The 13,745-nt window shown below is 34.5% G+C and overlaps 1 protein-coding gene across 8 annotated transcripts in view; it reads left to right on the top strand.

Moving 5' to 3' along the window:
- DLG1 (discs large MAGUK scaffold protein 1) overlaps positions 1-13,745 on the top strand; it is a 257,721-nt gene that overhangs the window by 142,108 nt on the left and 101,868 nt on the right. For all 8 annotated transcript variants that reach the window (XM_045812516.2, XM_045812515.2, XM_045812517.2 and 5 more), the window contains 2 exons: positions 5,307-5,360; positions 13,628-13,678. In XM_045812516.2, coding sequence (XP_045668472.2) covers positions 5,307-5,360; positions 13,628-13,678 — 105 coding nt within the window. The remainder of the gene's footprint in view (positions 1-5,306; positions 5,361-13,627; positions 13,679-13,745) is intronic.

Genomic DNA, 13,745 nt, shown 5'->3' on the forward strand with positions numbered 1-13,745 from the left:
TTCCTCCCTCACATTTGAGGAACAGTTTTGCCAGATACAGGGTTCTTGGTTAACAGAGGTTTTTATTTTAGTGCTTTAAGTATATTGACCCACTGCCTTCTCACTTCAGAGTTCCTGATGAGAAACCTGTTGATAATCTTATTGAAGATCCCTTGTATGTAATGAGTCACTTTTTTCTTGCAGCTCTCAAAATTCTATGTCTTTGTCTTTCAACAGTGTGATTTCAGTGTGTCTCAGTGTGAATCTCTTTGAGTTCATCCTATCATGAGTTTGTTGGGCTTCTTGAATGTTTGTATTTATGTGTTGTTGTTTTTTGTTGTTATCAAATTTGGGAATGTTTTGTTCATTATTTATTCAGATATTTTCTCTGTTCCTTGATCTCTCCTCTTCTGGGACTCCCATGATCTGTGTGTGGGTCTGTTTAATGGTGAACCAAGATCCCTTAGAATCTGGTCATTTTCTTTAGTTCTTTTTCTTTCTTTCTCAGACTTAATAATTTCATTGTCCTATCTTTAAGTTTGTTAATTCTTCTGCCTGCTCAAATCTGCCTTTGAATTGCTCTATTGAATTTTTCATTTCATTTATTGAACTTTTCTGTTCCAGAATTTCCTTCTGATTTTAGGTTTTCTGTCTTTTATAGATTGTTCTATTTTATCTTTTAAATTTTTTCCCATTTTTTTTCATTTTCTTTGTCCACCTTCTTAGTTCCTTGAACATCTTTAATATGGTTGTTTCAGAGTCTTTGTGTAGTAGATCTGGCGCCAGGTTTTTTTTAAAGGCCTTTCCCCTTCCTTCCTTCCTTCCTTCCTTCCTTCCTTCCTTCCTTCCTTCCTTCCTTCCTTCCTTCCTTCCTCTTTATCTTTGAATGGACCACACTCTGCTGTTTCTTTGCATGCCTTTTGATTTCTTAGCTGAAAACTGGATGTTTTACTCTTATGATGCTGTAATTCTGGAAATCAGATTTTCCTCCTTTCCTAAGATTTGCTGTTGTTTGTTTTTATTTTTTTTGTTGTCGTTGTTGTTTTGGGATTTTTTAAATTATTGTAGGCTATCTCTGTGCCAAGAATCAGTCTGCAGTATAAACTTAAGGTCTTCCTCAGGTCTTTTTTGGGCCTGCACGGTAACATTCTAATTTCCCTTGTATATGTGGCTGCTTTTGAATATCCTAGGTTTCAGTGTCTGACTCTCAAAAGGGAAAAAGAGAAAAATGACATGGTGGGAGGAAATGTTTGCCCTTTAAATCCTCTGGAGTCACTTCAGCCATAGGGGAAGAAATTTGTATCAATTATGGGCAGTTCAATAATGGCCACTGCCTCTTTGTCTGCACTCCTGTGATCAGAAGCAGCGATTAGTGATCAGAGCACAGATCCCATATATTTGAAGGATAGTTTGTTTTTGTTTTTGTTTTTTTGCCCCTCCTGGTTTGTGCAATTTTTGTGCCAGCTGCTCCAGGAAACTTGCCCAACTAGCTGTTACAGGGCAGAGGGATGGGAGTAGGATAGTTGCTACTGTGCTAAGAGCTGAAATTGACTGAATTAACCACAGTTTACCATCCAGTACTTCCCCTGGAAGTTGCAAGCCTTCAATAGACTACTCTGGAATTCAATAGAATTCCAAAATAGTTACATCACATAGATTCTGCTAGGGCAATTATTGTCTGGGTGACAAATTTGTGGTGCTTCCTATTCTGCCCTCTTCCCAGAATCCATCCTATTTGTTTTTACATTCACTCTTACTTACATTGATCCCCTAAGTGATAGCATTTAACTTTTAATGCAGTGTGTCTCAAATTAGAATCCAAGATGTGTTCTCTGGGGTTTGTGAGTTCTTCATATGAAAAACACTTGTTTATAATTTAGTAGGGGAGAAGGAGACAGACACTAAAATAGCATAATGAAACTTTGATAAATGGTAAGAAGGAGAAATACAATGCACAGCATAAAAGTATTTTCTAAACTCCTAATTTTGACCTGTTTTTAAATAGCTAGATTTTAGAATTATTTAAAGTTTTTTTTTTTAAATGTAATATTGCTTTCTGAAATAGTGTAAGGATGCTGCAGTGTGTTACAGCAGCAATCCCTGTGAGACCCATTATTAATGAAGTGGAATACTAAAAGTTGCATGAGCAAAATTATGTTTCTTAAGTCTTGTTATTGATACTTGGTCAAATTCTTTAGGGGTTTGTTAGTTCCTCTTTTTTAGAATATCCCTGTCGCTTTACTAACCCCTACCCCCATCTCTAATCGTATTGTAGGACTTCATCATTGTTCTAGTTGAAACATACACAATGGTATATGTTGTTAATAAATAATAATAGATTAACCATAGGTTTCTATGGTTTATAATAAATTTTCCTTTGTATTTGCTGGATCCTCACATAGTCCTCTTGGGTAAAGGCATGTGTTGCTATCTCTGTATAGATGGAGTACATGAGTTTAAATAACACTTGTGACTTACCTATATAGTCAGAGTTACTGAATGGTAGAGTGAGATAGAGACAGCACTAGAACCAAGTCTTTTGATAAGTGTCACTTGAAGCAAGGTGTGGGGGAGGGGTTTCTTCGTTTGAAGTAACTTTCAAGTAGATTCTTCTCCAGTCTTCTTGTTGTTTGATTGACTCCTAAGTAAAGCTGATAATTTTATGTCACCTGTTCTGCTACCCATTGTCCTGGTTACAGATCCCAAGGTCTTAAACTAGTCAGATTTGCTACCATTTCTGATTTTAGCACTCTACCTCAGCTGTTTTAAAGTATGTGTTTTCTGTGGCCAAATTTTTCTGCATCTCTTCTTTTAGAAGTACCCCGTTCTTTAGCTTTGTTGCTAGGGTATTGTGTCTTTCTGAATTGTGTGTCATACCCTCCAAACCCATTCAAATTGTCCTACCCATTTATTTGCATTCCTACCTCCTCCAAATTGGAGAGCTAGGGAGTATTACTTTGTCAGATACCATTTCTGTATTTCGTAATACAAGAATTTAGAAAATCTCAAGTTATTAAGTAAAAGTATAGTTTATTCCAAGTTAAATGTTTTTATGCTATTACTGCTAATGCAGTCTTACATATTTTTTATCTTTATTTTAGGCAGCTAAACTTGAGGCAGTCAGATCATGCCTCTTTGAGCTTCCTTTATATAGGCTCTTATTTGAGTCCATCTTTTATGATCTTTTTGAAATAGCTAGGTTTTCTGAAATTCTTGCTTAATCCTCAATGTGAACACTCTTTTTTGTCCAATTTCATGTTCTTTGTTACCATCATTTCCCTTCAATTACGATCATTCACTCATGTTAATTCTAAAGATACATCTAAAAATAACTTATTGTACATATATTACTTATCTGTTCTTTAAGTCAGAATTACAAATTATTTCACTAGTCAGTATTTTTTATTTTGAACTGAACTTCAAAATTGAAATCAACTTTATGGTGTGAATGCTAATATCTTAATAGCCACTCTAACCTATAGTATTTTACAACTGCCTTAGTTATTAACCTCCTACAAACTGAGCAGTTGACTCAATATAATTTTTTTGCTTTACTTTTGTTAAAAATTTCAAAAATACTTACATGTAGAGGGAATAGTACAGTGAACTCTCACATATACTCATCACCGGACTATAACAATCATTAACTCATATGCACTCATATGATCCATAATCCCTCCCATTCCTGACTTCTCATTGTCATTATTTTATTTTGAAGTAAGTTTAAAATACTTTATGTCATTTTTGTATATATTTCAATATCAAATAGACTTTTTATATGACTAGAATCAAAAGATAACTTCTATACAACGATGATGATAAACAACTTTTTTCACTATATGTTTGGTAATAAATGGGCAGAGGGAACCAAAAGGGTTTGTTGCTGTAATTTTTGAAGAAGGTAACTTCTTTCGTAACTTTAAATACCCTTTTCTTTCTTGCCATCCTCTGTAATTGCTTAAACAAAATACGGTGAAGTTGTGCCATTAATTTTTTTAATGAAATGAAATATTATCAATTTGAGGAATCTGTATACGTCATTGGATAATTTCAGATAGTCATAAAATCTCAAATGTCTGTAAGTTGACTAGTTTTATTTAAATAGTAATCGTACAAATAGTATTTGTATCATGTTGATTAATTGAATTTAAATAAAAAATTAAAAAAAAAATAGTATTTGTATTTACTAGGTTTGCTTTTCACTAAATCATTTGAAGATAGATTATTACATTCAAAGGTAGGACCTGCATATAAAGTAGTTAATGTCATGTTTATATATAATAAAGTATTCTCATTTTTGACCAGTTGCTTCATGTAGCCTAAATGCATATTATATAATTATTAAGCCATGCAACTGTGTTGTCTTTAAGCATTTTGTCATATCATCCAGATCTAGTACTTTGCTAAAAATAGTGTAAAACGTTTGAACCTTTTAGAAAAGCCTAGACACTTGGAAGAAAATGGTTATTTTGTGTATAGTGTTTCTTTCATACAGTTTTTATGTTTAATTCTTTAGTTAATTGGAATAGCAGAATTCTTAATGTTTATAAACATACCTCCTAAAATATGTTTAAAGGATAGTCATTTTTTTTATTCTAAGAAAATGTCATTTGAAATGGTACTTTTATATTCTTAAATATGCAGGAGAAAGATAATTTTGAGGGGGAGCACGTCAGTTTTCTGGTATGTTCATAATATGTTCTGATATGTTTTTCATTTGGTGTTTATTGCATTTTATTCTTTAAATTTTATTTCATCTACATAATTATTACTTTACAGCTTAACAGAAAACCAAGCTTGTTTCAATCCATACTTAATCAGACATGTCTGTTTTTATGTTGTTGTTTTGCTTTTGGTTTTTTGACTAATGTTATTCTGTGAGTTGTCTAGAATAACAGGTGGAAAGCAATAATTGCAGCTGAAAATAGAATTTTTTTCTGGGTGATAGAAGATTGGAATCTTCATGGTATCCTTGGGAATAGAAAAGCTAATGATTTCTGAGCAACTTGGGAAGAGTTCTTATGCAAAGCATATTTGTGGATTTTTTAAGAAGGCTGGTGAATTTCTTTATAAATCTTAAGAAAATTATGTCTGTTTTAGCAGAAATAATTTATTTCTCAAAAGCAAATTAAATTTAACTGTTATACTTAACTCTTTTCATCTGCTGCTGGAAACTGGATTCATTGGTTAACATATGGAAAGCTCATATAAAATTATAATTTAAGAAATAGCAAATCTTTCATTTGCTTCTAACATTTGTGAACATTGATATGGAATGTGTCAATTTTTCCTGTTAAGCTAACAAATTTACAATTCTTTTCTTTAAGGCAAATCCTCCTCCAGTACTGGTCAACACAGATAGCTTGGAAACGTCAACTTATGTAAGTTCAATTTTCTCCACACATTTAAATAATTCTGCTTTTCCTCTTCAGTTTTTGATACATATACAAAGATCACAGCTTCATTTTTTTTAATACATTGTACTTGTGATGTTCTTTCACTGATCTGTAATTGTTAAAGTATGTGAAGCAATACTGTCCCTTTTTGGTTGTGTTTTTCCCATACTTATGTAAAGCAGAAATGTTAAAATAGAAATTGATGGTTTATTTTTAAGTTAAAATGATTAATGTTCACTAAAGGCTTTCTCTGACCCGTGGTCACTTCACACTGTGTCATATATTCAGTCATTTTAGAAATCTAGTTGAATGACTAGATTTTTAGTGCCCAGTTTTATATGTATATTCAAATATTAAAATAGTTATAACTTCATACTAAATGAGTAGTGCTTCTCTGTAAACTTCTGTGTTAAAAAGCCCTTAAAGATAAGCAGACAGAACAGCATAATCTAATCCAACATTTTTTACTGCAAAGAAAAATGTCTTTGGAGATATTTAAGTAGAAATAGTTTGCATGCTTTTTTTCCAATCAAATGGTGCATAGTTTTATAGACTGTAAAAGTCCTTTTTTCCCATTTTTTGAAATGTAGTTGATTACAGTTTGTACTTTAAAACATTGCCTAATTCAAGGTCATGAGGACCCTGAGGTTTTCTTCCAAGAGTTTTATTGTTTTAGCTCTTAGACTTGGATCTTTGATCTATTTTGAATTAATTTTGTATGTTGTGGGAGGTAAGGGTCCAACTTCATTCTTTTGTACGTGGGTACCAGTTGTCCTGTCCCATCACCATTTTTCAAAAAGACTATTCTTTCTACATTGAATGGTCTTGACATCCTTGTAGGAAATCAGTTAATTATAAATATATGGATTGGAGCACCTGGGTGCTCAGTCAGTTAAGCCTCTGACTCTTGATTTTGGCTCAGGTGATGATCTCAGGGTCGTTAAGATCAAGACGTACATCTGCCCCAGTGCTGGGTGTGGAGCATACTTAAGATTCTCTCTCTGTACCTCCCCCCCACCCCCCAACCCCGCTTGTGTGCACTCACTCTCTCTCTCTCTAAAAAAATAAAAAATAAAAATACGGATTTATTCTGGATTCTTAATTCTCTACTAGTGAGTGATCTGTATGTGTATCCTAATGCCAGTACCACGTAGTATTGATTACTGTAACTTTGTAATATATGAAATCAGAAAGTATAAGTCCTGCAACTTTTTAAGTTTGTTTTGGCTATTCTGGGTTCTTTGTGTTTCTATATGAGTTTTAGGATTAGCTTGTCAATTTCTGCATGCAATAAAAGGGCAGCTAGGATTTTGATAGGAATTGATTTGAGTCTGTAGGTAAATGGGGGCGGTATTGCCATCTTATCAATATTATGTCTTCTAATCCATGAACACAGGATCATGTTCCATTTGTTTACATCTTTAATTGTTTTCAGTAATGTTTTAATTTTCAGGGTACAAGTCTTAGACTTCTTTCGCTTAACATTTATTCCTGAGTATTTTACTCTTTTAATGCTGTTGTAAATGGAATTGTTTTCTTAATTTTATTTACGGATTTTTTGATTGCTAGTGTATTAGAATATAATGGATTTTTAGGAATTCATTTAGAAATATAATAGATTTTGATCTTCTGTCCTGCAACCTTACTGAACTTATTTACTAATGTTTTTGTGTAGATTCCTTTAAATTTTCTATATAAGATCATGCCCTCTGCAAATTGAGATAGTTTTACTTCTTTTTATAATCAGGATCGATTGATCGATTGGTTGATTGATTGCCTAATTGCCCTGGCTAGAACCTCCATTACAATCCATTACAATGTTTAATAGAAGTGGCAAGAACAAATATCCTGGTCTTGTTCAGTCTTTTACCATTAAGTATTATGTATTATACTCAGTTTTTAGTATTAATTGATATAATTTCATTGGCATTGGGGTTGATTCTGTCTCTGTGTGTTCCTGCTCTTTTTTTAAATAGTGAAAAATATTAAGGTAAGGCAAAGTTAAAAACAAAAATTCTTAGTTCTTACTGGTTTCAGTATTAAGTTGGAAATGAAGTAATTTGTTGAAATAATACTCATCTGTTTGTCTTTTTTTTTTTTTCCTTAAGACATCCTACAAATAGTGAAGGTTAGGAAAATTCATTCAATTTGACTTTGGTACTTTTCTTACATACTAAAAGCTTCTTCACTTTTTCCATGTATAATATAATTGATAACTCCCAGTATTTATAAATCAACCTAAATGTTGCTATTCATTATTAGTAAAATCTTATAAGTAAGTTCTTTAGAGGTTAATAGTTTTGTATTTAGTTATGTTAATTTTTCATTAGGAATAACATTTTCTTCTTCCCATTTTTATTTTTAGATTCTTACCTTGTGTTGGTATAGACTTTGAAGTTTTTAATTGCCTGAGATTATGCATGAATAGGAACTCTGAATCACATGACTATTGATAGATAAAATCCTGACTTTCAATATATTAATCTAGAGTTAGAAAGGAATTACTGAATTGAACCTAAACAGCAAGGAATTAATAAATTGGGCTTCTTTTTAAATCTTCCTTTGGAGAAGTCTTATACTGATTATGTAATAGGATTTGTCTGTCCTGTTCAGATATATTGGTATAGGCTGATGAGAAAATGAAAATATTTGGGCCTGTAAGGGACTGAGGACATCTGTGTTATAAATTTTCCTCTGCCTTTTTATAGCATGTATGTACCCATAATTAAAGCAAATTGTATTAAAAAGAAAAAATTTATACAACTTAAAAATTAATAAGTGCTATTCCAATATACTAGCAGCAACTAACTGTAAATAAATCCATTAACTCTATCGACAAAAATATGAAATACCTAGGGGCGCCTGGGTGGCTCAGTCATTAAGCGTCTGCCTTCAGCTCAGGGCGTGATCCCGGAGTCCTGGGATCGAGCCCCACATCACGCTCCTCCCCTGGGAGCCTGCTTCTTCCTCTCCTACTCCCCCTGCTTGTGTTCCCTCTCTCTCCGGCTGTCTCTCTCTGTCAAATAAATAAATAAAATCTTAAAAAAAAAAATGAAATACTAGCAATCAGTTTAACAGAAAATTATAGAGTTTGTAGTAAGAAAACTATAAAACTTCGCTGATGGCATAAAAGAATACCTAAGTAAGCAGAGAACAGATTTTATTGCTGAATAGGAAGATAATGTAGAGATCGTCATTTTCCCCAGATGAATCTGTAAATTTGGTATAGTACCAGTTATAGCCCCCAAAAAGAATAAGTGTGTTTGGGGGATAGGGAAGGAGGTGGGGAAGAGAGGGAGAGGGGATGACATAAGAAGAAAAAGGAAGAATTTTAGAATTTAGTTTCTCCGTTGTACTAGCCACATTTCAAGTGCTGAGTAACCATATGTGGGTAGTAGCTCCTGTATTGGACAAGGCAGATTATAGAACATTTTATCATCACAGAAACTTCTTTTGAACAGTACTGATGTGTAGAAAAGTAAAAACTCAGGAATAGTCAAGTAAAATTTAAAGTAAAAGTAATTGAGAGATTTACCTACCAAATAATAAAACATATTATAAAACATCATTAATTAAAGCAGCAGAGTTGTGGTCCCAAACTGGATGGATCAGTGGAGTATAACTTAGACATATGTTGTATAATTCTGATTTTCTTTCCTGGTCAGCTTTCTTTTAGATTATGCTCTTAGTTACAGCTTCGTAGGTTTTTTTCTCCGTGAATGTTAGGGTTTTTTTTTTTTTTAATATTTAGAAATTTACCGCCTATTCTTAAATGTCTTTGTAATTTGTGCCTTTTACCCAGACTACTGCCATAACTTCTTCACCAGTTTACTATTCTCCAGTTGCTCTCCATCTATTCCATACTATCATAGCTCCTTTTCTGGAAAATCTATTAAACCTACTTGATGCTCAGAAACTTTCAAAGAATATTTCTCATTGCTTGGTACAGCATTCAAGACCTTTCATAGGGCCCAGTCAGCTTCTAGTTTCTGCTCCAGCTTTGATCCCCTACACAATCCCATTTTGTTGATAAGCTTAAATTCAACACCTAGAAAATATTAGCAGTGACAGTTCTCAGGAAATATTCTAGATCTATTCTCCTATTTTTAAAGAAGAAAAGTTATTTTGTCAATGTATTCATATTGCCTAAAGATCAGTCTCCTCAGGTTTTATTCCCATGTTACCTCTAACCCTGTCCTGCTAATTGAGAGTAATAAACCTTACATAATGATGTAAATAATATATTAGGCAAGAATTTCATTCCTATTGGAAGCCACATTTTATAAAGATATAAAAAGAAAACTAAGCAAACCAACCATTTTGTAGTTTTGCTGGAAAACATACTGCTGTTGAAAATATTACACCACCATTGGTTTTTTTTCACTTTTAGTGTTGATGAATTGATACCTACAGGGTAATTTGTAGTTTTGGTAATGTACTCTTGGCATTTTGAAGCCCACTTTGACAGTGTTTAAAGTTGTTATCACATCGTCTCTGTATATGAAATTATCAGACAGTTTTATGTTATTGAAGGTTTAGGACTAAAGTCATTCAGAGTCCCTATGGTCTTCTCACTTTTTACCTTTTTACGATCACTCTATGCTACCTGGAATCCTCACTAGATCTCAATGACTGAGCATTAAATTAAACACCAAACACATGTACCATATATTTATCTTTTGAGAAAGATTAATGGTGAAAATCTCAAATTTCTTAAAACAGAAATCATAAGGTCACAGTACAGAAATTTTACTTAACACCGAAAGGGCCATATAAGCACACATGTTGAAATGTTTTCCAGAATAAAATTTCAGAGTATTTAGAAATAAACAAATGAACAAAAATAGAGCCCAGTGTAGCAGTTTTGAGATTTGGCCAAAGCCATGTGCCAAGGAAAATTTATTAACTTTAATGATGTTTTTAAAAATAGAAGAATAATCAGCATAAATGAATTGGGCGTTCAGCTCAAGCAGCTTTAAAAAAAAGTCTAAAGAAAGAATAAAGAATTGATAAAAATAAAAGAAAGTGATAGCATAGAATGTGATAGCTTAATCAGTATTAAAACTACTTTGATAAGGACTGAGACTTTTAGCAAGTCTGAGCGAGGAAATATAAAGATGATACAGATAACCTTTAGAATAAGGAAAGTGTGGGGCGCCTGGGTGGCTCAGTCGTTAAGCGTCTGCCTTCGGCTCAGGGTGTGATCCCGGCGTTCTGGGATCGAGCCCCACATCAGGCTCCTCCACTGGTAGCCTTCTTCTTCCTCTCCCACTCCCCCTGACTGTGTTCCCTCTCTCGATGGCTGTCTCTCTCTCTGTCAAATAAATAAATAAAATCTTAAAAAAAAAAAAAAGAATAAGGAAAGTGGTATAGCTGCAGATAAGGGTTTTATTTTTACTCACAAAAAAAGGACTTCTAGTCAAGTTGGTAGAATATGTATATGGATAAACCTCCTGCATTCTAGACGCATAGAAATCTGTTAGAAGGTGGGGGAGGGACAATAAAATATCCCCTAAACTGAGCAGACACTTTGAGACGAGAAAATGAAGCAGACTGCTCCATACAGTTTACACAGTTCTATGCAGGGTGACTTACTGACCAGCAGAGAAGGGTGAGTTTGGGTGGTTGACAGTCCATGGCAGCTGCTTGGCTATTCTCCATAAAGTCTGGACCTTAGTTCACACAGATTTTATAGAGCGAGGGGACTTACAGAATGGCATTGTAGTGAGATCAAAGGGTTCACATGCACCTGATTGACTACTAATCTTTAACTGGATCTTGTGGTGCCATTTGTACATCTGGGAGGGGAAAGACTATATTATCTCTTAATAGATTTGTGGGAGGCCAAAGGAAGCCTCCCCACACATCCAGGCCTTGGTGGGCATTTCTAAGGTATGTATATTAATCTCCAAAGGGCGTGGAACTTGTGGTGCCCAGAAGTCATCAAGCAAACATATGAACAAGATGGAGGGCCAAAGATGGAGTCGGTATTGTCAGCACTCCTACAAAATGAAAGATTAAAAAGAAAAAGTATATGTGTATATATAAGAAGAAAAGCTCTTTAGGTGAGAAAGAGAGTTAAGAAAGTAACAATTGGGTTTGAATCCATTAGAGCCATGAGAACCCAAAAAGGTAGAAGAGATGGGTTTCAAAAGCCCCCAAGAAAAAACTCCTAGGCCCTAAGCTGGAGCTGAATTAGGGGTGCTTTCTTAGAGTATGGTGAAGAAAGCAAAGTAGCTTACATAGATGACATTATTCCGTTGTTTCATTATTCTGTTGCTGTATAACAAACCACCCTGGAGCTTTAGTGGCTTAAAAAACAGTTCATTATTTCTTGCGATTTTTCGGGTTAACTGGAAGGTTCTTTTGCTTCATATTGGCTGGAGCACTGGAAGAGGCTGGAAGATCCAAAATAGTCTCATTCATGTGACTGGCAGTTGATTGTTGCTAGTTAGGAGTGCAGCTGGGGCTTTTGGCTGAGGACCTTAATTCTCCTTCATTTGAATCTTCCCATGGGCTATTTGATCTTCCTCACATTACAGCTCCTAAATTATTTTATTTTATTTTATTTTATTTTATTTTATTTTATTTTATTTGTTTATTTGAGAGAGAGTGAGAGAGAGCACAATCAGGGGGAACTGCAGAGGGAGAGAGAGAAGCAGGCTCCCCACTGTGCAGAGAGCTGGACGTGGGGCTCGATCCCAGGACCCTGGGATCATGATGGGATCATGACCTGAGCCAAAGGCAGACGCTTAACTGACTGAACCATCCAGGTGCCCCATACCTCCTGAGTTCTAAGAAAGTACCTTCTAAGACAAAGGCAAATATTACAAGGTATCACATGACCTTCAGAAACCACACAGCATCATTTGTGCCACATTCTTTTTAACAAAGCTCATCTAGGACTTTCCTAGATCCAAGGGAAGGAGAAATAGGTGACATCTCTTGATGGTAGAATGGTTTAATCATATTGCAAAAGAACATATAGGATGGAAGATGGAGGCATCTAGAGAAATGCAGTTTGTCACAATCCCTGTTTGACTTGATCGAGTATTTTGCATGGCCTCATTTCATCAGAAATGTTAAAGCAATGGCATGAACCTGAATTAATCTGATCCCAAGGATTATTCACCTTTCACCAATGGCCCTCTCTGTGGAAATTACTGCTTTCAGGAGGGAGTAGGGAATAAATCGGAAAGAATAAGATTAAGTGCTTGGTCTGTAAGATGTGAGCAAGAACTTGAATGGGGAATCAAATTTGGACATGAAATAATATAAGTGAAATTTGTGACAGGAAGCACTAAAGTAACAGATGCAGAGGTGGGAACTTGCAAGATACGTAAAGGAAAAAGCAAGTCATTCAGAGTTGATGGTATGTAACACTCATGAAGAAGTGAGTTATGTATTTTAGGAATGAAGCTAAGTGATAGATTGGGGTCAGTTCGTACAGAGCCTTTATGAGAGTTTCTGAAAGGTTTGAAGCAAGTACATTATTAGATATAGGCTCCAGAAAGATCCATTGGTGTAAAACACATTAGAGTTATTTGGGCAGCACAGAGTACTAGTCCAAGAGTTGGATAGATTACATTGGCAGTAGTCCAGAGGAGATTAACAAAGGTTTGAATCAAGGTAATAGAGATGAGAATGAAGAGGTGATGGTTTTCAGAAAAATTGAAGTATTCAAATCAATAAGAATTGGCACCTGATTAGATGTGTGGATCAAGGCAGTGAAAAGAGTTGAAGTTCCATAATATTAAAAGCTGTACGGGGGCACCTGGGTGGGCTCATTCAGTTAAGCATCTGCCTTCAGCTCAGGTTATGATCCCAGGGTCCCGAGATTGAGTCTGTTGTCGTTGTCGTCCTCCTCCTCCTCCTTGGGCTTCCCTGGTCAGTTTGGGGGGTGGGGAGCTGCTTCTCCCTCTCCTTCTGACCCTCCCCACTGCTCATGTGTGCACGCTCTCTCCCCCTCTCTCAAATGAATAAACAAAAAAAAATTTTTTTCTTTAATAAAAAAAGCTGTATGTACCTTTTCTATATTTGAGAGTCATAATATCATGAATGTCAACTCATTAATCACATTTGTACTGTTCTATTCTTTGAAAATTTTACCTAAAATTATTAAAATGAAACCAAATTATTTTATTACTATCACATTTAACAGGTTTGCATTAATAAATCATACAAAAATTATGTTTTGACATTTCAAATTTTATACTTTAAATTTCTATGCTACTTCTTTTTTCCCCCATTAGGTTAACGGCACTGATGCAGATTATGAATATGAAGAAATCACACTTGAAAGGGTAAAAACTTAATTATCTTAAGTTTTTATGCATAAATCTGTTGCTTAAAGAATTCTTTAAATATACT

Source organism: Ursus americanus, chromosome 4 (genome assembly GCF_024610735.1).
Source record: "Ursus americanus isolate L20-20 chromosome 4, mUrsAme1.1.p, whole genome shotgun sequence".
NCBI classification, from domain to species: domain Eukaryota; kingdom Metazoa; phylum Chordata; class Mammalia; order Carnivora; family Ursidae; genus Ursus; species Ursus americanus.